This window comes from Lycorma delicatula, chromosome 9 (assembly GCF_047948215.1).
Source record: "Lycorma delicatula isolate Av1 chromosome 9, ASM4794821v1, whole genome shotgun sequence".
Classification (NCBI taxonomy): Eukaryota; Metazoa; Arthropoda; class Insecta; order Hemiptera; family Fulgoridae; genus Lycorma; species Lycorma delicatula.
In genome coordinates, this window is record NC_134463.1 from 123871225 (window position 1) to 123893103 (window position 21879).

The window sequence follows — 21879 nt, forward strand, 5'->3', positions numbered from 1 at the left end:
ATACTGTGTTTTTAACACAAACATAGTATTTGTCTACTGAAACTGACAAGCTTCTTTCCCTTTTAACTAACTGCCAGTAACATTTGACATTATAACTTTTAAAACTGCTGCTTCTCATAAGCCCTTATGCACCATTAATAAATACATTACTGATTTTTTGGATAAAAATTTCAAGAGAAGCATACAATTAACTAAACATTTAAATTTATTGCACTGTTTCTTGTAATGCCTGACTGCATTCGTTTTCTGTGGTACAGAGAAGCAATTGTGGAAAAGTTAAAAATTTAACAGAAAAATATGAGATTATCTTTCTTATATAAAGTTTACAAGAACCTTCCACAACTATATTTCAGAGAATTGAACAATCATGCCCCCAGTACATCAAATTTAATCAAAAAAAGTTTTATATGTAAGATATGATTTCAATTGCAAGTCACAAGCTGATCGAAATTTGCCTATTTCTGTAAATATGTTTAATGTTTTTATTATACTTGTTTGAGAATACTTCAAAGTATATAGCCTCCAGAATGATACTGAATATCTTTCTCTTGTTGTTCACGACTAATTTCCCGTTTGCTAATTAGGAAGTCTTACTCCATCACAGGTGAGCTTCTATAATTTACCAAAAAATATGTAAGGATTTCTTACCTTCTAGCTATGCAAATGTGATTAATTATTAAATGTGTTATTATAGAGTTTTGTATATTATTATATTTAGTTATATTAATATACTTATGACACGTATATAAAACACACTTCTTTCACTTAATAACCAACCAGCATGTGACAGAACAGATTTCATATATATGTTACCAAGGATGTCACATGAAAGGAATGCATATCACTTATACTACTGTGCTATTGGAGTGTTCGTAATCATGCATTACAGTCCGTAATATATGTAAAAACAATGAAATAGGGTGGCAAGTTAACAACCACCATGGATTCTCAAGGCTTCTACTGAACAAACGTGTGTGGAACCAATGAGTTTCCCATGCCTTCTCTATCATTCTGAATATCTGTCTGTTGTTGATCATGACTAACTTCCTATATTCCAACAGGGCGGTTATCACTCAGTCCCATTATTTCACAAAGAATAAGTAAACTTTACTTATCTCCTGGCTTTTCTAATATGAAACAATGTTCAACACGAAAAAATAATTACATTGTTTTTTTGGTTTTTTGGGGAGGTAGGGTGTTTTGTAGGATGTAGGGGGTATACCGAAATGAAATGACTAGCACTACATAGGGAAACTTTTAGAGCTACATCAAACCTGTCAAGTTACTGAAGACAAAAAAAAAGTGAACATCACTTCGGATCAATTGTGGATTTGTTGCAGTATCAAAGCTACAGTTCATTGTGTCCATTTAGAAAAATTAGTTGATTATGAAGTTACTTATTTTTCTTCAACAGTCAATATTGATCAAATATAGAGTAATGATGAAAGCATCTCTTTATAAATAAATTATATAAATTTCATTTCTAAGATCTCTAAAATTGGTTAACAGGGCAAATCAATCACTAAGTTGTTTGCATTTTATGGTCAATTTTTAAAGAAGTAGACTGAATTTTTCTCACCCTTTACAACTCACACAAAGCCACACATATTTTTTTCACAGCTATTTTGGTAACAAAATTTTGAGTAACAAGATTAGCATCTTTGTAGACAAAATATTCAGCAATTATCAGATTCTGTCAATTAAATTCACTTGTACCATCTAACTTTATGAAAATATACCATTCTAAAGCGCAAGCTGTAACAGGAAGTTCATAATCCAGTGCATTCGAAAACTAACTACATACCTACATAAACATGATTATAGGTTGAGGGATTTTATTCTGTGTTAATATGAGTAATGTATTCTACAAAGGTTTGTAATTCTGTATTGAATGCAGTTTCCATGACCCGATCAGGATGTTGCGACAAGAATATAATAGAAGATATGATTCTTTCCTGTCACTGTTTGTACATTATATTTAAATGATTGAGGCTGTCTTTCCATGTGCACACTGAACAGTGAATATTTCTCATTTAACACATCTTCATAAGCATAAGTAGTATATACAGACAGTGAAAGATTAGAATTTTATTAGATTTCCAGGTATATGGTTCCTCAATTAACCACACATCTCAGGAATAGTCGAACTGAGAATGTACAAGACTACACTTCATTCACACTCATACATATCATCCTCATTCATCCTCTGAAGAATTACCGGAGGCTAAACAGGAAAAAGAAAAAGGTATATGGTTGCTAATCGATATAGCGTAAGAACACTAATCAAAGCCTTTGGGGAGATTGGATCAGTAAAGAAATATGAGTGAAGTGGTACACCATAAGTACTTGAAGAAGACGTATAGACTACTATGTGATGTAGTCTTAACAAATCTGTGCAAAAGTTAGCTTAACAGAAAAACAACTGCAACAAGGCAATTTGTGTAATAAGCTCAGTCTTGTCCCGTATAAAGCGATTCAAAAGTTATTGGCCAGACACTGTGCAAAGTGAAATCAATACAGGGAATGGTTTCAACAGTTTCTAGTGGATGGTTGTGAGCTGCCAACTATTTAAGCACAAATTTAACACATAAATACCACGCTAAAAACTATACATGAAGTATTCAGAAGTACAATATTTCTTACATTTATTCATTTCTATGTTTTATGGATGTTTCAACAGCAATAATGCAACATGCTGTCTGTTGGGAAGTAAACAAACAATTTGTTCTGGCTGTGCCACATTTACAGTACCATAAGAGACACAATGAAGTAGTTTCTCTGAGGACAACAATGTTCTTCATAAAACTGGTTTCTGTGAAAAGATTATAAATTTACTTGCAAGAATATATCAGCTGCATTTCAGAAGGTTTGTTGTATGATGAGGAACAGTATATTTTGGCCTTATGAAGAAAGAAACAAGAGACCTTATATAAAACCTCGCTCGGAACTTTTATTCTTTATCAAAAGCCACGAGTATTCAGAAGTGACTTGTCAATCGTACAATTCTACACATACTGTTTTATCATTTCACATACAGTTTGGTATCACTTTTTTAAGCTTTTAATCAAAATATCTAGTGTTAAACTAGAATGCTAAATATTAGGTAAACCATCAAAAAGTAAATGAAAATATCTTACTTGTCCAGATGTTGTCAGTTTACCATCTGTCATAGCAACAGGAGCAATCAAATGTTCTGTTTGCTCTGTTTCATGCTTGATTTCTTGTTTAATACTGGAAGATAATGGATCTTCATCAAAAAATGAACTATCAGTTTGTGCATCCATACTCTGCAGCAAAACATAAAGTAATAATAATAATAATATTTTATTATCGTTATATAATTAACATCTATTTTTCTTAAAATGTAAGAATTTTATGTAAAAATAAATTGATTTTCATAGAAATAAATCATCCTAGCGAGTACATCTATAATAACATTCATCTGGAACCTTGCAGTAAATAAACACACATGATAATGCCAGAAAAGGGAAATATTAGAGGCATTGGCATTAAATTAATAGATCAAAAGAAAAAGATTTGCGTTTAAGCACAATCTAAATTGTATGGAAAAAGAAACAGGTTGCTGGTAGAAATATAAAGAAACACATCAACCTTGTTTGGAAACAAAAATCCAGTGACACAGAATAAGGATTATCGAAACCTATAACAAAGTTTCTCGTAACTGAACATGCTTGATAAAGGCAAGGATAGCTTTGAACTCTTTAAAAATATTTTCACAAACAATGTTAAATGTGGCTATAAAACGAATATGTTAGTCACCTTTATTTAAGGCATGAGGCATCAGCTCACTGTATTTTATTTGTTACGTATTGTTGTGCAAAATGTTTATCTAACGTAAAATGTTAGATGCAGTCTGTTAAACAAAGCTATTTACCCCCTATACTCCACTAATAAATGTTTTTTACACTATATTTAAAAATATCTCATGTCAGACATGAATGCTAAACGATATGTGAGCTATAAACAGTAAATAAAAATATCATCATGCATAGAATAATTAAGAATTCTTACAATAACTAGGTTAACATTTTTAACTAAAAAAAAAGATAAAGAAGAAAATGGCTTACTTGTTTAAATATTATCAGTTCCTCATCAGTCTTGGCAAGATGTACAAACAAATATTCTTGCTGCCCTGTTTCATGCATGTTTTCTTTTTTAATGGGCAAGGATAATAGATTTTCTTCCAAAACTGAATCACTACTTTGTGCATCCATAATCTGCAAAAAAAATATTAAGTAATATTAATATTCTATTACAAAAATGTGACTTAAAATAAGCATGTTAAATGAAATATTACTAAATTATAAATATTATAAATGTAACATCTGATGAAGTCAAGAGCTTGGAGCTAACTATTTTGTTAAAAATAATTTAAGACTTGTTATATATCAAAGCGGGGTTTAAAGCCTTGTCTTCCATCTTTCTCTTGTTGTTCACGACTAATTTTCCGTTTGCTAATTAGGAAGTCTTACTCCATTACGGGTGAGCTTCTATAATTTACCAAAAAAATATGTAACGATTTCTTACCTTCTAGCTATGCAAATGTGATGAATTATTAAACGTGTTATTATAGAGTTTTCGATATTATATTTAGTTATATTAATATACTTATGACACGTATATAAAACACACTTCTTTCACTAAATAAATATAACTTTATTGACTACTAACCACCATGTGACAGAACAGATTTCATATATATGTTACCGAGGATGTCATATGAAAGGAATGCATATCAATTATACTACCGTGATATTGGGGTGTTTGTAATCACACATTACAGTCCGTAATATATGTAAAAATAATGAAATAGGGTGGCAAGTTAGCAACCACCATGGATTCTCAAGGCTTCTACTGAACAAACGTATGTGGAACCAATGAGTTTCCCATTCCCATGCCTTCTGTATCATTCTGAATATCTGTCTGTTGTTGATCATGACTAATTTTCTATATTCCAACAGGGCGGTTATCACTCGGCCCCATTATTTCACAAAAAATAAGTAAACTTTACATAACCTCCTGGCTTTTCTAATATGAATCAATACGAAATAATAATTACATTGTTTTTTGGTTTTGTTGGGGAAACCATTCCCAATACTGGGAATGGTTTCAACAGTTTATAGTTGATGTTTGTGAGCTGCCAACAATTTAAGCACAAATTTAATTTATACTACCATTTAAAAATGAATTCAATTATCTGTGAAAAGAAACTCTTAGAAATTAACCTTGTTTTGAGAAAGCTGATACCCTCCATGGCATCAAAATGGCAAGTTTTTTTTCCTAAAAAATAGTGGCATTTAAATACATTCTACTAATTTTCAGATTTCTATCATGCAATACTCATGCTTATATATATACTTGCATGAGTATACAATACTCTTATTACTATTATTACGCTTATTACTATTGCATAATCATTTTATTTTAATTACAGATTATACTTTAATACATATGAAAAAAAGATTATAGTCAAAGAGTACTGAAAAAACCTAAAGAAATGGCATGAAACCACATTAAAAATCCCAAGGAACCCTCAGAAAACCCATAAATACCACACAAAAACTACCAATGAAGTCCTGGAAGAGTAGCCTCATGGCTGTTACCAAGACCAATAGAAATGGTATTAAGAAGTACATTATTTCTTATGTTTATTCATTTCTATGTTTTATGAATGTTTCAACAGCAATAATGCAACATGCTGTCTGTTGGGATGTAAACAAACAATTTGTTCTGACTGTGCCACATTTACAGTATCATAAGAGAAACAATGAAGTAGTTTCTCTGAGGACACCAATGTTCTATATAAAACTGGTTTCTGTGAAAAGATTACAAATTTACTTGCAAGAATATATCAGCTGCATTTCAGTAGGTTTGTTGTGTGATGTGAAACAGTATATTTTGGCACTATAAAGATAGAAACAAGAAACCTCATATAAAACCACGCTCAGAATGTTTATTCTTTATCAAAAACCATGAGTTTTCAGGAGTGACGTGTGACTTGTCAATCCTACAAATACTGTTTTATCATTTCACATACAGTTTGGTATCACTTTTTTTAGATTTTAGTCAAAATATCAAGTGTTAAACAAGAATGCTAAATATTAGGTAAACCATCAAAAAGTAAATGAAAATATCTTACTTGTCTAGATGTTGTTGGTTTATCATCTGTCATAGCAACAGGAGCAATCAAATGTTCTGTTCGCTCTGTTTCATGCTTGATTTCTTGTTTAATACTGGAAGATAATGGATCTTCATCAAAAAATGAACTATCAGTTTGTGCATCCATACTCTGCAGCAAAACATAAAGTAATAGTAATAATAATAATTTATTATCTTTATATAATTAACATCAATTAAAAATATATCTACTATTTTTCTTACAATGATAAAATAAATTGATTTTCATAGAAATAACTCATCCATTTGAGTACTTCTATAATAATATTCAACTGGAACCTTTCAATATATAATCACACATGATAGTGCCAGAAAAGTGTACTGGCAGTAGGCACTGCAGTAAATTAATCGATCAATAGAAAAATGCGCTTAACCACAATCTAAATGGTTTGGTAAAAGAAGCAGGTTGCTGGTGTAAATATAAAAAAACACATCAACCTTGTTTGGTAACAAAAATGCAGTGACATAGAATAAGGATTATCAAAACCTATAACAAAGGTTCTCGTAACTAAACATGTTTGATAAAGGCAAGGATAGCTAAGAACTCTTTTAAAATATTTTCATAAAAAATGTTAAATCTGGATATAAAATGAATATGTTAGTCACCTGTAGTTAAGGCATGAGGCATCAGCACACTGTATTTTATTTGTTACGTATTGTTGTACAAAATGTTTATCTAACGTACAATGTTAGATGCAGTCTGTTAAACAAAGCTATTTACCCCCCTATACACCACTAATAAATGTTTTTTACACTATATTTCAAAATATCTCATGTCAGACATGAATTCTAAATGATATGTGAGCTATAAACAGTAAATAAAAATATCATCATGAATAGAATAATTAAGAATTTGTTATAATAACAAATATTCTTGTTGCCCTGTTTCATGCATGTTTTCTTTTTTAATGGGCAAGGATAATGGATTTTCTTCCAAAACTGAATCACTAGTTTGTGCATCCATACTCTGCAAAAAAAAAATGAAGTAATAATAATATTCTATTATAACAGTGTGACTATCAAAACAGGTTTTAAAGCACTAACATGTGTCTGTTATGTCTGGAAATGATTTGTTATACAAATTATCTATAGTTATAACTAACACTACATGAAAACCAGAGTTTATGGTATAAATGAATTTCTAAATCTTCAAAAAATATACATGAGTAGGCAATAACAGTAGAGATCATCACTTTTTAGTACCTAAAATGATACAATATTTTTCATAAGAAAAGTATTCACTGGGTATATAGACTTTGATGCTAAACTAAACAAAGATTATTGCATGTTTTTTAAGTATTAATGGAAGCCAATTCAGTTGTATAAAAGATGAAAATATAATTTTTACAGAATCAAAATATTTTCAGAGGTAAAATGCCAGTAACATAAAATAAGGCTGTCTTCCATGAACTATTAGAAGAGCGCGAGTCAAAAAGGAGTGTCCTAACCCTAGTTACACAAGCATCCTACTGATAAACGCCAGAGTTGATACTTATCGATTAGCATAATATGACATTTCAATGTTATACTTTATTTTTAACACAATCATACTATTCGGCTACTGTAATTGACAAGCGTGTTTCACTTTTAATTAACTGGCATAGTAACATTTGACATGAAAACTTGTAAAACCGCCTCTCATAAGCCTTTTTTCTCATAAGATTTTTTGCATGAAAATTTCAAGAGAAGCATACAATTAACTAAACATCTAAATTTATTACACAGTTTCTGGTAAAGCCAGAGTGCATTAATTTTCTGTGGTACAAAGAAGCCATTGTGGAAAAGTTACAAATTTAACAGAAAAATATGAGATTATATCTTCTTATAGAAAGTTTACGAGAACCTTCTACAACTATCTTTCAGAGAATTGAACAATCACGACAGGTACAAAAATTTAGTATATGTGTAGGATATGACTTCAATTGAAAAAACAGTAACACATCGAAATCTACCTATTTCTATAAACATGTTTACTGTTTTTCTTATACTTGTTTGAGAATACTTCAAAGTATATAGCCTCCAGAATAATTCTGAATATCTGTCTCTTGTTGTTCACGACTAATTTCCCGTTTGCTAATTCAGAAGTCTGACTCCATCACCGGTGAGCTTCTATAATTTACCAAAAAATATGTAATAACCTAATAATATGTAACCTTCTAGCTATGCAAATGTGATTAATTATTAAATGTGTTATTATAGAGTTTTCTATATTATTATATTAATATACTTACGACACGTATATAAAACACACTTCTTTCACTAAATAAAAATAACTTTAATGACTACAAACCACCATGTGGCAGAACAGATTTCATATATGTTACCCAGGATGTCACATGAAAGGAATGCATATCAATTATACTACCGTGTTATTGGGGTGTTCGTTATCACACATCACAGTCCGTAATATATGTAAAAACAATGAAATAGATTGCGAGTTACCAACCACCACGGATACTCAAGGCTTCTACTGAACAAACGTGTGTGGAACCCACGCCTTCTGTATTATTCTGAATATCTGTCTGTTGTTGATCATGACTAATTTCCTATATTCCAAGAGGGCGGTTACCACTCGGTCACATTATTTCACAAAAAATAAGTAAATTTTACTTTCCTCCTGGCTTTTCTAATATGACTGAATATTCAATACGAAATAATAATTACATTGTTTTTTGTGTCCTATTGTTCGATTTATCGATGTAACTTTTGGAGTCGATAAAAAAAATCTGTTTTCAGTATACTTTTAATTTTCATTTTGTCTTTGTTATTTATGTTATAATTAGTAAATATTTTTCTATCATTTGAATACGCTTGTCTTTATTTAAATAGAGACATAACATTTTGCGAAGAGGAGAAAAATTTTTGTGCAAAAAAAGTTAAAAAAAATAACTTCCTGTGTTTATACACATTCAAACAATTTTAGTTAAACGATTGACTGACGACATTAAATACCACGAATAAAAGTTTGAATAAATAATCCTCAAATTAAATAATATTTATTTTATACTGTTTAAAAAGGTTTGACGTATTCGTTGTCATGTAAAACAAGTTCATCGAATATATTTCGAATAGTTTAGTTCTATTAATTCTTCGAACGACGATTCACTAGGACACGAGTGTTACCAGCGGCTTGTGATACGAAAAATATTTATTTTATGATAGTCCAATTTACTGTGATATTGTCGACAATCTTATAAAAACTTGGGTCGTAATATATCCTTAAACGTACACTTCCTGCACACGCACATAGATTTCTTCCCGGAAAATCTTGGTGCAGTGAGCGATGAGCACAGCGAACACTTTCCTCAGGAGATTTCAGTTACGGAAAAGAGGTATTAAGGCAAATGGAATGCTAATATTCTGGCCGATTATTGTTGGATCATCAAGAGGGATGCTCCACAGGCGAAGTGTAACAGAAAATCGTCATTTCTTACTTTCTAGGTGAGCCAAATATTTGAATATTTTGTAGTGAAGAATGCAGAAAGTATTAAAATGTTTGAATTATAAATGCCTGTCTCTCGGAAACCTTGCGTGATCATATTTGAATTCAGAAGTATAAAATACTCTCAGAATCACATATTTTTCTTCCTGAGACAAAAAAGAATTCTTTTTTTCCCCCCAGTGTAAGCTGTTGAATTATAACAATCAACATACATGTACAGATAACTTAAAATATTTTATAAAAGAATCTTTTATTCTTACACGGATGCTCAAAAAGGAGTGTAATGTAATTAGGATGTATGTAAATTATTTACATATATATATAATTATTATATAATTTATTTACATATACATTACATTATATATCCATATATATATATATATATATATATACAGCCTGTCACACTTTCATTAACATCAGGATTCTAATGCACGGTCATACATCTAATTCGGTTGAGTCATTGAGCTAATATGGTGGAACAAACTACGTACATTCTAAATACATTACACTCCATTTGTCTAGTTTGGTTGCATCGTGATTTTGTATTGTATTAGTAAATACGCCATTTCAATTTTGAAAATCGGAAGATTGATTGTGAAAAAATAACATTTCCGAAAAATCATCATCTGTTACATCGAGAGTATACCTGATTCATCCAAAAGTTTGCCATCAGTCCACAAACAAATACCCCCTTTTGAATTTTGAAATTCAGATGACTGTTTGCAGCGATATAAGAGCACCTCCCAAAACAGCGCCCCAAAATAACACTCCATTTTTTACAATTTGATGTTGATAACTGGTCTAACCTCGCAAGAGATGCTTGCATGACACCAAGTTCCCACAGGAATACCCATTATTATAAACACAAATCTTTTTAATTTATTTTTTATTATTATTTTATTTTATTTAATGTAAGTTTAATTCTATTATTTTTGTAATTTTATTCATTCAATTCAAACCCAGCTAATACAGTGATAGAGGCTCACAGATCATTAAAGTTTGTACTTCAACTGGCAAATCTCCACTAATAATATATTTTTATAAGTATACATACATATTTTTATAGCCTATGACACTCCTTGTAATGTAAGGATTAATTGTAATGTGAGGGGGCGGCATAGATACTGTAAAATTACTTATACTTCCCATCGCCTTACTACCAGTAAGATAGTGGAGGAATGGAATTTCCCGGAATTCAGAAATAGCCAGTACAAAACTGTAGATGCATCTGGGAAGAGGTCATTGCCTCTCTGATCTAATTGAATGAACTTCTTTCTTTCGGTCAGGCAAAAATTCCATCAGAATCTCTTTCTTACTGGAACGCTGGATGCCAACCAGAACCGGTATCGTGTTTCATTTTAGTAGTTCAGCAGCCAAGGGAAAACCGGTGAAAAAATTATCAGTTGTCATTTTTGACAAATAAGAAGATAAGACTTTCCATACCAAGCATGTAGTCTCACAATCCCTCCAATGTATCCTGTCAATAATACCTACAAAAACCAAAAACAAGGGTCACTCACAAGTGTGAGTACAATTTCAATTATTTTAGATAAAAATCATGAAACATATCTCTTCGGATAAAATTATTATAGGAAAAAATAAACCTGGATTAGTAAATACCCTGCTTGGTAATGCAAGAGTTAAAGAAGTTTCTTTTGCAGTACTACTGAACAGGATAAAAAATCATATATTAAAATGATTTTTCATAATTCTGACAAAAACAAAATCAAAGAAATAGAGTATTTATATTTTTAATTAGAAGTCATTATTAGTAGTAAGAAACAAGTAAACTCAATTGGGCTTATTATATTTATTGCTCAGTGTAATAATCACTTAGAAAATAAATTAGAATTTTTTCTGAATCCTATCAAATTGTAGTTCTTTTGTTCCGTATTTCATATTATCCCTCATTTTCTTTCTTCGCAATATTACAGTTTCATTTCCAGTTTTATAAACTAGAAGTAAGAAACCTAAAAATTCTATAGCGTTTTTTTTTTTTCATTAATGGATTACTTCTGAATAATAATTAGGCATTCACGTTAAATTAAAAACAAAAAAAATATATACAGTTAAACATTAAAAATTCAAAACAAATCGAGACACAGACATAATGAATTCTCAATACAATCAAATTTTTGAATATACACTATGTTATTATAAGATAAAATTGTAATAGAACACTAAAATTAATTATGGAAAAACAATAAATATTCAAGTCATTTATATATCTTTATTGCAGGTAGAAGAAAGATACAGCTTGAACAATATAAATTAATAATTTCAATAAATTGCATAGAAATACCTTACAGTAGGCAACAGTAGAATATTTTTAGATGGTCAGAATCATAATTAACAAAATATTTATTTTTAACAAATGAAAAGTTATTTGAAATATTTGCTAATTTTTTGCAATTTACAATTTATTACGCCAATATTTAATTGCAGTAATCTTCTTGAATCAGAAGATTCAAGAAAGTTCCAGTACATTACAGTCTCGACTTGAAAAACATCAAGACAGGATGCAGATGAATCACAGAAATAAGAGAGGATCTGAAGGAAATTGGCCTAGCACCAGAAGACACCACAGATAAGATAAAATTAAACAAGAAAATCAGGAACAAAAACACTTGCTTCACACTCACAAGAAAAATACACACAAATATTTCTAACACTAGAAAGGGCACAAAGAATGGAACATATTAAAAAAGTACTGGGAGGACTGCAAGGCCCAAATAGTCCCATTGAAGAGACTTGGATAATGGACTGACTAAAATGTTGTTATGCAGTCATAAAAAATAAATTATATATATATTTACATATTCAAAGATAACAACTTAACCACCAAAACACAGTAACAAAAAAAAACTAAAAAAACTAATACCCAATTTTCGTGGGATCCTGCATCATCAGTCTGAACACAATTGTATAATTACATCAAACAAATAACAAAGAAATAAAAACTTAAAAATTTAGAAAACATAAACACCCTACCACAATTTTTTTTTAACATCTGGGTCCATCGCTAAGTATTGCTTCAGAGGATGAGATGAATGATTTGTAGCGTGTGTGAAAATGACATGCCTAACCGGAATTCGAACCTGCGACCTCCAGATGAAAGTCAGAGATGCTACCACTCGTGCCGGCCAACCACAAAATTTGTAATAACATAACTCCACTTTTTTAGGTTTTTTTGTTACTGTGTTTTGGTGGTGTGTTTATTTTTTTTAAATTTAATTAGTACAGTGGTCAATATGTTGATGAAATATTTGAATTAAAAAAAAAAAATATTTTATATATATATATGTTTAATCAGATCAATTTTTTTTTTAAGAATTATGATTTTGCAATGCTGCTGTGATCAAGGTTTTACCACAGTTCTCCTTGGTCTATACAGGCAAATTCTTTAGTAGTTCCTTTTTTATAATCCACTGAGTAGCATAACGATGTATATAATGTATTATTATTTAACGATCAGAATACAAGATTTAATTAAATCATTTAAATAAAAACTCTTGGCTGCTAGACAGTAGCATAGCCAACAGAGAAACGATCTGTCATTAAGGGTGACGCTTATGGCATAAGCCATACTGCTGAATGTACGGGAATCAGTCGATTCATTCAACTATAGCCAACAAAGTCTGTTTTTGTGAGGTAGATCCTGCCATCGGCTAAATTCATGCTTGTGACCATACGGTATACAGACATAGACCACATCGGTAATCGTACAGCTAAAAGAAGAGTTGTTAGCGGCAAATCAGTCTAGTCATAAAAGGAAAGTCTGTCCCTAGTATGCCTATGTACCCTTTTATTTATTTTATACCTAAATATAAGTTTTAAATATTTAGCTTTAACAGTAAATTGATTGCTACGTAAGATTACAATTAGCAAGAGTTCCAAAGACCAGACTGTGGGTCTATATGCCATCAATACGAAGCCTAAAGAGGTAGCAGAAGAAATATTAGTTAAAAAAAGATTGATTCGTTAAATGTTATCTCCGTCATCTAAAGTTGAAATCGATTTGCTTGTTTACGTCGTTCATACGAAAGGCACAATTCTGTTCATACATTGTAAATTGAGCATAGTAAACAATCTTTGCTCATTAAACCACAATAATTTTCTTATTTATTTATAATGGGAAAATAACTGATTTTTTTTTTTACTTGCAATGAACCATCATTATAGATGTGTTTTTTTACTCAATTCTTTCTATATTCTCCTGAAGATGGGGATAACAGGTAACAATATTTTATTGATAAGAGATTGTAGATCGTTATTATAATAATTTTTTTTTTTTTTTTTTTTTTAACAGGGAAAAAGGATGGATAACAGATGTGGAAGAAATTTATAAATCATAAAGATTTATTATAATTAAAATTTTAGTGTTATATTTTCAAGCTGTTCTTATCAAGGATTTCCCACGGTTTCCCTTGGTACAATAGGACAAATGCGGGTACAGTTCATTTAGTTTTCCGTGTAATTTAATCTTTGGTATCCTTAATCGCATTTAAAAAAATTAAAATAAATATTATTTATGAGGGTTATTTTTTTTTCAAGGTCTGATCGTTCACGAAATTAAAACCACAGTAAAAATAAAAACTTTTTACTTGTAACAAGTACTTACATAGTTACGCTATTTCTCTACGTAGTCGCCACTCCGATTTAGACATTTGTCGTAGCGAGGTACCAGCTTTCCGACACCCTTGTCATAGAATGGAGCCGCCTGTGTTTTCAGCCATGTTTCTACGGTGGTCTGCACCTCGATGTCTGTGCCAAAATGTTGTCCTCCTAGTCAAGGTTTCATGTGAGTAAAGAGGTGAAAATCGGACGGAGCCAAGTCCGGGCTGTACGGTGGGTGATCAAACACTTCCTGACGAAAACGCTGCAGTTGCTTATTTGTTACAGCTGCAGTGTGCGCCCGACAATTGTCATGGAGAAAGACAATGCCTGATGACAACATTCCTCTCCGCTTATTCTGAATCGCCCTTCGTAGATGTTGAAGAGTCACGCAGTGATGGTCGTGCCACGTTCCATAAATTCCACCAAGAGAACTCCATTCTGGTCCCAGAACACAGTAGCCATACACTTTCTGTTGAAGAAGGTTCGCTTGAACGTCTTTGGTTTACTGGGAGAAGGAGAATACATCCACTGTTTGGATTGTTCTTTTGTTTCTTCAGTTTCGAAATGGACCCGTGTCTCGTCCCAAGTGACAATTTTGTTCAAAAAATCTTCTCCTTCATTGTGGTAGTGCTGGAGAAACATTAGGGAGGCTTCCATTCTCATTATTTCTGATGGTCGGACAGCATCTTGGGAACCCATCTCGCACACAGTTTTCGGTATTGAAGTCACAATGGTACACCACTGTGAGTGAGAGATCTCTCACCTTGACCTTGAAAAAAAAATAACTCTGATACTTATAATTATATTTGTTGTAATTGTTTTCATTATCTGCTTAATGCCGACTTAATGGAACCCCGTTAACCATTAAAAATTGAAATTTAGCTCAAATATTGCGGTATATCTACATATAAATATAAGGCATTGATAACATAAAATTTTGAACTTATTTAAAAAAGCGGGGTATTTATCGCCGTTTAAAAATTTTTAATTTTTTTATAGGCATTATAGGATCTAAAAATTTGGTACAGTGCTATATATACCAGTTGTTTGCAGTATTGAAGTCTGTCAGTAGATAGTCTGTAGCTTAACTGTTATAGAGTTTCTATAATATATTTCCAAAACGGGTAACAAAAAATTCATATAACAGGAAAAGTATTTCTCTGCATAAGTGTAATTCTATTAAATTTGATTACTGGTCCGGCCATACGCCAAATTAAAGTAAAGTAAATAAAAAAAATATATTCTTTGGGAGTAAATATTAAATAAAATTTTTTTTTGTAATTTCTCATATCGATTAAAAACGTTTTCAACTTTTGTTTGTTAAAGTGCCTCGTTTAAAAATTTGAAATTTTATATCGGCCAAACATCCTGATCCTTTTTTCCAGTTTTCGCAAACGTTTATACATTCCCCCCTCCAAGATAGTGCCTGTTGTCCACTAAGTTTAAAGAAAATCGGTCCACGGGTTCCAAAATTATAAGACCAAACACAAACCAACATACACACGCACAAACGTCCGACTGATAAAAATATTTTTTTCTAATTTGGAGCATTGGAATAAAAAATTTTTTTTCAGATTATTTAAAAGGTTTTTTTTGGGGGGGGTTTGTTTAACGTCACCTTAAGGCACCAAACAAAAAAAAAAAAAAAAATACTATTTTTTAAGCATTTTTTTGACCGATTTACTAGTAATTTCCCGTTACGGCTGTAACTGTTGTAGCAGTATATATCGCTGTAGCCGGAAAGTAGAAATAAACTAAGTAACAAATTGGGAACGGTTCTGTAACAGTTTTTTCCGGTTCCACGCATAATTTTACGTTGTATCGTCGCGCCCGAAATTCGCTACTAACACTTAAACAAGTTGCACTCAAATAACAATCCAAGAAAGAACATGTGGTTTCAGAGGAGGGTATGCGAAAGAAATGCTGCCAGCCCTACGTCACTAAATATATCCGTTGGCGAGTAATTAAAAATGTTCGGTTATTTTCTGAACAGATTTCGTATATCAAACGTTATATTCATTGAATTACTAGCAGATTCTAATTAAAAAAATAATTCGTAAAATAATATTTCATACTTAGATAAGTTATCTCACATATTTTACTAAGTTTACTAATTCTGTATTTGATTATTTTACAGTTTATATTAGTTCCAAATGATCTATTACGGAGCGAAATTACATTCATATCCACTGGATGAGAGACTTAAAACCGAACCGAACAGATTCCAAATACAATTATTTGAGGTCACTTTTAACGAAGCTGCTTTCTACTACTACTAAATCCACTATTAATTGTTTATGTTACTATTCTCGTCTGTTAACTGTCGGTTGCAAACCGTTCGTGCTTCAGCGCTGTATAGTTTCGTTCTTTACAGTTGTATTTTTTTAAACGCCTATTAGGTCGAGGGAAGGGTTTTTAAAGGGAAAAGGTAAGTGCGTTCTGGATCCTTTCAGGAAACGCTTCAAATACTCGAGGAAAGATTTCCGAATGCCAGTAGCCCAGCAGAATAGCGTACGCGATTTGTTTAAAAAGTAGCGTTCAACGGGATCGGTTTCAAAGGCAAAACGAAATGAACGATTCCGGAGGCAAAAGCTGATTTCAGATTTTCGTTCGGGGCTTTATCAAGGAAAGAGTTTACGAACCAAATCCTCCGCATTATCGATGAACTGAAAACGAATTTTCAACAACATTTTGCGTCAGGCGTCTCTCAATAAGCTCTTTAGAGCACAAAGATGCATGCTTCCGTCAGACGCTTAACGGGTACCGTAATTAAAACGATAATCGGCAACCTGGCACAGGAAAAATCACTTTTAAAAATTACGTAGCCGTTCCCGATAATTACAAACATCCCATGTCAGGCTTACTAAAATAAACGAGGCATGAAGTATTTTTTCCATACCTTCTTCGCCGAACCGAAATTGGTTTCACGTATCAGCATGACAATGCCGTTCAAAAGTAGATGATGTATTCAGCGCTTCACGGACTGGGTATACAAATCGGCATTACTGCTCTTAAACTAGATCGTTTGTACACCAGATGTTTTATATACGTTACAATCATAAAGACTGGAAAGCAACGCTTAATGGACTCCTTTCAACGAGTTATTCAATTTCTAGTAAGTTAGAAAGAGGATTAACTAAATATAACATAAAACTATATTTTTAAGATAAATGGATTAGGTGAACAAAAATGTTTTCTAAAATTATTTCAGGAAAAATTAAAGAATTTAATACTATATTTCTCACAGTTTTTAAAAATACCCTAATTTTATACAATAAAAATAATTGTTTTTATTTTACAGGTAAAATTAATAATAGAGTTTTCCATTGATTAATCTTTAAAGAGTATTTTCGATCCCGAAATAATCCATCAGAAGAGTAGTATGAAACCTTTTCCCAAATCCCAATACATTTTTCTGATTGTCTATAGATTGTTATGAATACAATTTTGATGAAATTTCGATAAAAATAAATTATAATCACGTTAAAGCAAAAGGCTTTAATATTATTTAATTATTATCTTCTTTTCAAATGCATATGTCTTATATAAAATAACTTGAAATCGGTGTGTATCTATTTGTATGTATTATAATGTATTATAATTTTTCTCAAAAAACCATAAGCTGAACATAAACTATTTACTGCAAGTCAAGCGATGATAACCGTGTGAAAATTCTGTTTTCGTTTATTCATTTTGACATACCTACAACTATTTAAAACGGTTTATCCCGTTTAAAGTTTTGCATAAACGATGGGGAGGGGTTATTTCATACTCTCAATACTCAGATAAATACGTTAATATTATTAAACTCAAATTTTGTGTTTTGGTGTTTCAAATGCGGTTTATCAGCTCGTTAAAAAATTAATCAAAAAGATTTTAGAAATCTATCTTTATTATTATTTCTACTTATCAGAATAATCGATTTGTTTCAGTCTCTGCAACAACACCCTGAATGGTGTTAAATTAGTTTCAAAATAGGTCTGTGAAATCCATAAGCCGTACACCAAAAGGTCGGTGAACAGAAACCATAGAAGTTCTACAGTGTAGGGTTTATTGTGTGGACGGAAAAATTGTAGAAGTTAATCGAAAAAAATGTTGTATGCGGTCTCAAAATGTTAATTTTCAATAACCATAAATGTATTCACAATTTTGGCCTACAATGTCTCCAAATTTCTTACACAAACTGAAATAAAGGAAATATGAATCATTTAATATACAAGTTGTTAAAAAGTTTTATTAAAAGAATTATACATACATTATATAAATCATTCCAAATCATCTGATGTATAAAATAATTAGTTTTAATAATAGTGTATACGCAATGAAAAAAAAAAAAAAAAAACTAGCTACAAACTGCAAAGACCCTATACTAAATAGAGATAATTTATACTACTCTGTCAAACTTATTTAACTTTTGTGTAAAAGTTTTTAGATAAAAATTACATGTGATTTCTTCTCACCATTATGAATATAGAGATGTCTTTTTAAACTACTACTGTGTCTAAATGTTTTCTTACAAAAATTACAAGTGAATTTCTTCTCACCAGTATGAATATAGAGATGTGTTTTTAAACTACTACTGTGTCTAAATGTTTTCTTACAAAAATTACAAGTGAATTTCTTCTCACCAGTATGAATATAGAGATGTCTTTTTAAATTACCGTTTTGTCTAAATGATTTCTTACAAAAATTACAAGTGAATCTCTTCTCACCAGTATGAATAGAGAGATGCATTTTTAAATTATGCTTTCGCCTAAATGATTTCTTACAAAAATTACAAGTGAATCTATTCTCACCAGTATGAATATAGAGATGTCTTTTTAAATTACTGTTTTGTCTAAATGATTTCTTACAAAAATTACAAGTGAATTTCTTCTCACCAGTATGAATATAGAGATGTGTTTTTAAACTACCACTGTGTGTAAATGTTTTCTTACAAAAATTACAAGTGAATTTCTTCTCACCAGTATGAATATAGAGATGTGTTTTTAAACTACCGTTTTGTCTAAATGATTTCTTACAAAAATTACAAGTGAATTTCTTCTCACCAGTATGAATATAGAGATGTCTTTTTAAATTACCGTTTTGTCTAAATGATTTCTTACAAAAATTACAAGTGAATCTCTTCTCACCAGTATGAATAGAGAGATGCATTTTTAAATTATGCTTTTGCCTAAATGATTTCTTACAAAAATTACAAGTGAATCTATTCTCACCAGTATGAATATAGAGATGTCTTTTTAAATTACTGTTTTGTCTAAATGATTTCTTACAAAAATTACAAGTGAATTTCTTCTCACCAGTATGAATATAGAGATGTGTTTTTAAACTACCACTGTGTCTAAATGTTTTCTTACAAAAATTACAAGTGAATTTCTTCTCACCAGTATGAACACGTGTATGAATAGGAAGATGAGAAGATATGATATTCCTTTTTTTAACTGGTTTTTCTGTAATTTGCAAGCACGTTTCTTTAAAAGAAAAAGTGTTGAAATCATCATATTCTTCATCGATGACATAACCACAAATGCACTTATATTTCAATTTATTGCAAACCACACATTTTGATCTCTGTAAACTACTTTCAGTAATTCTTTCCTCCACATCATCGATAACTTCTTCAATAAGATCCTAAAAAAAAAACGTAACTGTTAACGTATAAATTAAAATAAACGGTAAAATGTATAAATTGGCAACTTATACTTTAATATTAAATATCATATGTTTATATTTAAGCAAGCACAATATGTTTGTTTCAAAGTAGCAAATATAAAAATTTTTTAAAATTTTTAAAAAAGTAGCAAACAAACAAACAAAGTTTAAGTAGCAAAAATAAAAATTTTGTTAGTATTAGCAGTTAAAATACAGAGGACAAAATGTAACACAATCAAACTATACGTTACATAGCGCAGAAATTAAAACTGGTCAGTCACAGGCAATTTCATAATGCCGAATAAAAAAAAAATTTTTTTAAATTACTGTACTTTAATTATGTTAATATTAACTGAAAATAGAACCTTGGCAATAAGTGTAGATTTTTTCAAAACTCATCCGTAGATTAAGATATTGGTCATTACATGTTTATTAGATATTCATCCACTGGAAGAATTGAATGAAATGAAAAATAAGAAAAAACAGGTTTAGTACTGGATGGGTGAGGGCAAGTTAATAATGAAAGAATTATATACTGAACTTTCAAAATTATATTAATTGACCATGAAAATGTCAAACAAAGCATTTTAATTTCTCTTTAATACATTCTGATACACAAAAATGAGAGTGCCATGAGAAAAGCAATGTATGCTGAGATAAAACTTGAAATAATTGTGTTATTTACCTACAAGAGTGAGCTACACATTTCTAAATCACATACATTCAGATTCATATCACAAGTTTTTAATGCAATTTATAACCTGATGAGGAATAATTGGTCTTATTTAAAAAATTCTTAAATGTTTTCCGATTTTATGAGAAATCTATGAGCAACAAACTTTAGATCTTTAAAAACATAACAAAATTAATTTACATGCAGCAATGACATTTAGTGATAGCTAGTGAACATCTCCCTATATGAATCATGAGATCTTGCCGTTGGTGTGGGAGCTTGAGTGCTCAGTGATGCAGAGTAGCTGGACCGAAGGTGCAACCATATCGGAGAGGTATCTCTTGAGAGCCAGACAAAGGAATGATTCCTGAATGAGGGCAGCAGCTCTTTCAGTAGTTGTTAAGGGTGTAGGTCAGGACGACTTAAATGGTCATATCAACATCACTCAGTCCTATCAGTCATATCAGCAGTACTCAGTCCTCTGAGTACTGAAAGCAATGGAAAACTACAGCTGCTTTTTTTCCAAGAAAATGTAGCTCTCTGCATTTTCGTATAGCAACGATGGAGGTGCCTTCCTTGGTAAAATATTCCGGAGGTAAACTACCAGTCTCCTGTTCAGATCTCCGGCTGGAGACTACTAACGAAGGGGTCACCAGAAAATTAAAAAATAACATTCTACGAGTCGGGGCGTGAAATATTAGAAGTCTAAAAAAGGTTGGTAGGTTAGAAAATTTAAAGAGGGAAATGGATAGGATAAATGTAGCTGTAGTAGGAAATAGCGAGGTTCGGTGGGAAGAGGAAAATCACGTTTAATCAGATGATTTTAGAATAATTGACTCGGGTTCAAATAATGGGCAGGCAGGAGTAGGTTTTGTTACGAACAAGAAAATAGGGAAGAGAGTAGAGTATTTCAAAATGCATAGCGATAGAATCATTGTAATAAGGATAAAATCAAAACTTAAACCGACAATAATTATTAACATCTATATGCCTACAAGCGCCCACGATGATGATGAAGTAGTGTGTATACAAAGAAATTGACAAAGCAATTAAACACTTAAAAGGAGATGAAAATTTAATAACAGTTGGGAGACTGGAATGCAAGCATTGCAAAAGGCTAGGAAGGAAATATAATGGGTGAATACGGGCTGGACAAAAGTGATGAAAGAGGGGACCGACTTACAGAGTTTTGCACGAAGTATAATTTAGTAGTTGCCAACACCCAGTTTAAAAATCATAGTAGAAGAATATACACATGGAAAAAGCCAGGCGATAGTGCAAGGTATCAGATTGATTA

The 21879-nt window shown here is 31.1% G+C and overlaps 1 protein-coding gene across 7 annotated transcripts in view; it reads right to left on the reverse strand.

The window, feature by feature from the left end:
- Window positions 1-21879, reverse strand: part of LOC142330018 (uncharacterized) — an 85289-nt gene that overhangs the window by 16278 nt on the left and 47132 nt on the right. For 5 of the 7 annotated variants that reach the window (XM_075375024.1, XM_075375026.1, XM_075375023.1 and 2 more), the window contains one exon: window positions 18478-19888. In XM_075375024.1, coding sequence (XP_075231139.1) covers window positions 18686-19888 — 1203 coding nt within the window. In that variant the 3' untranslated portion in view covers window positions 18478-18685. Of the gene's footprint in view, window positions 1-3137; window positions 3288-4088; window positions 4239-6160; window positions 6311-18477; window positions 19889-21879 lie in introns of those variants that run through there. The other 2 variants (XM_075375029.1, XM_075375028.1) reach the window with 1 other exon arrangement.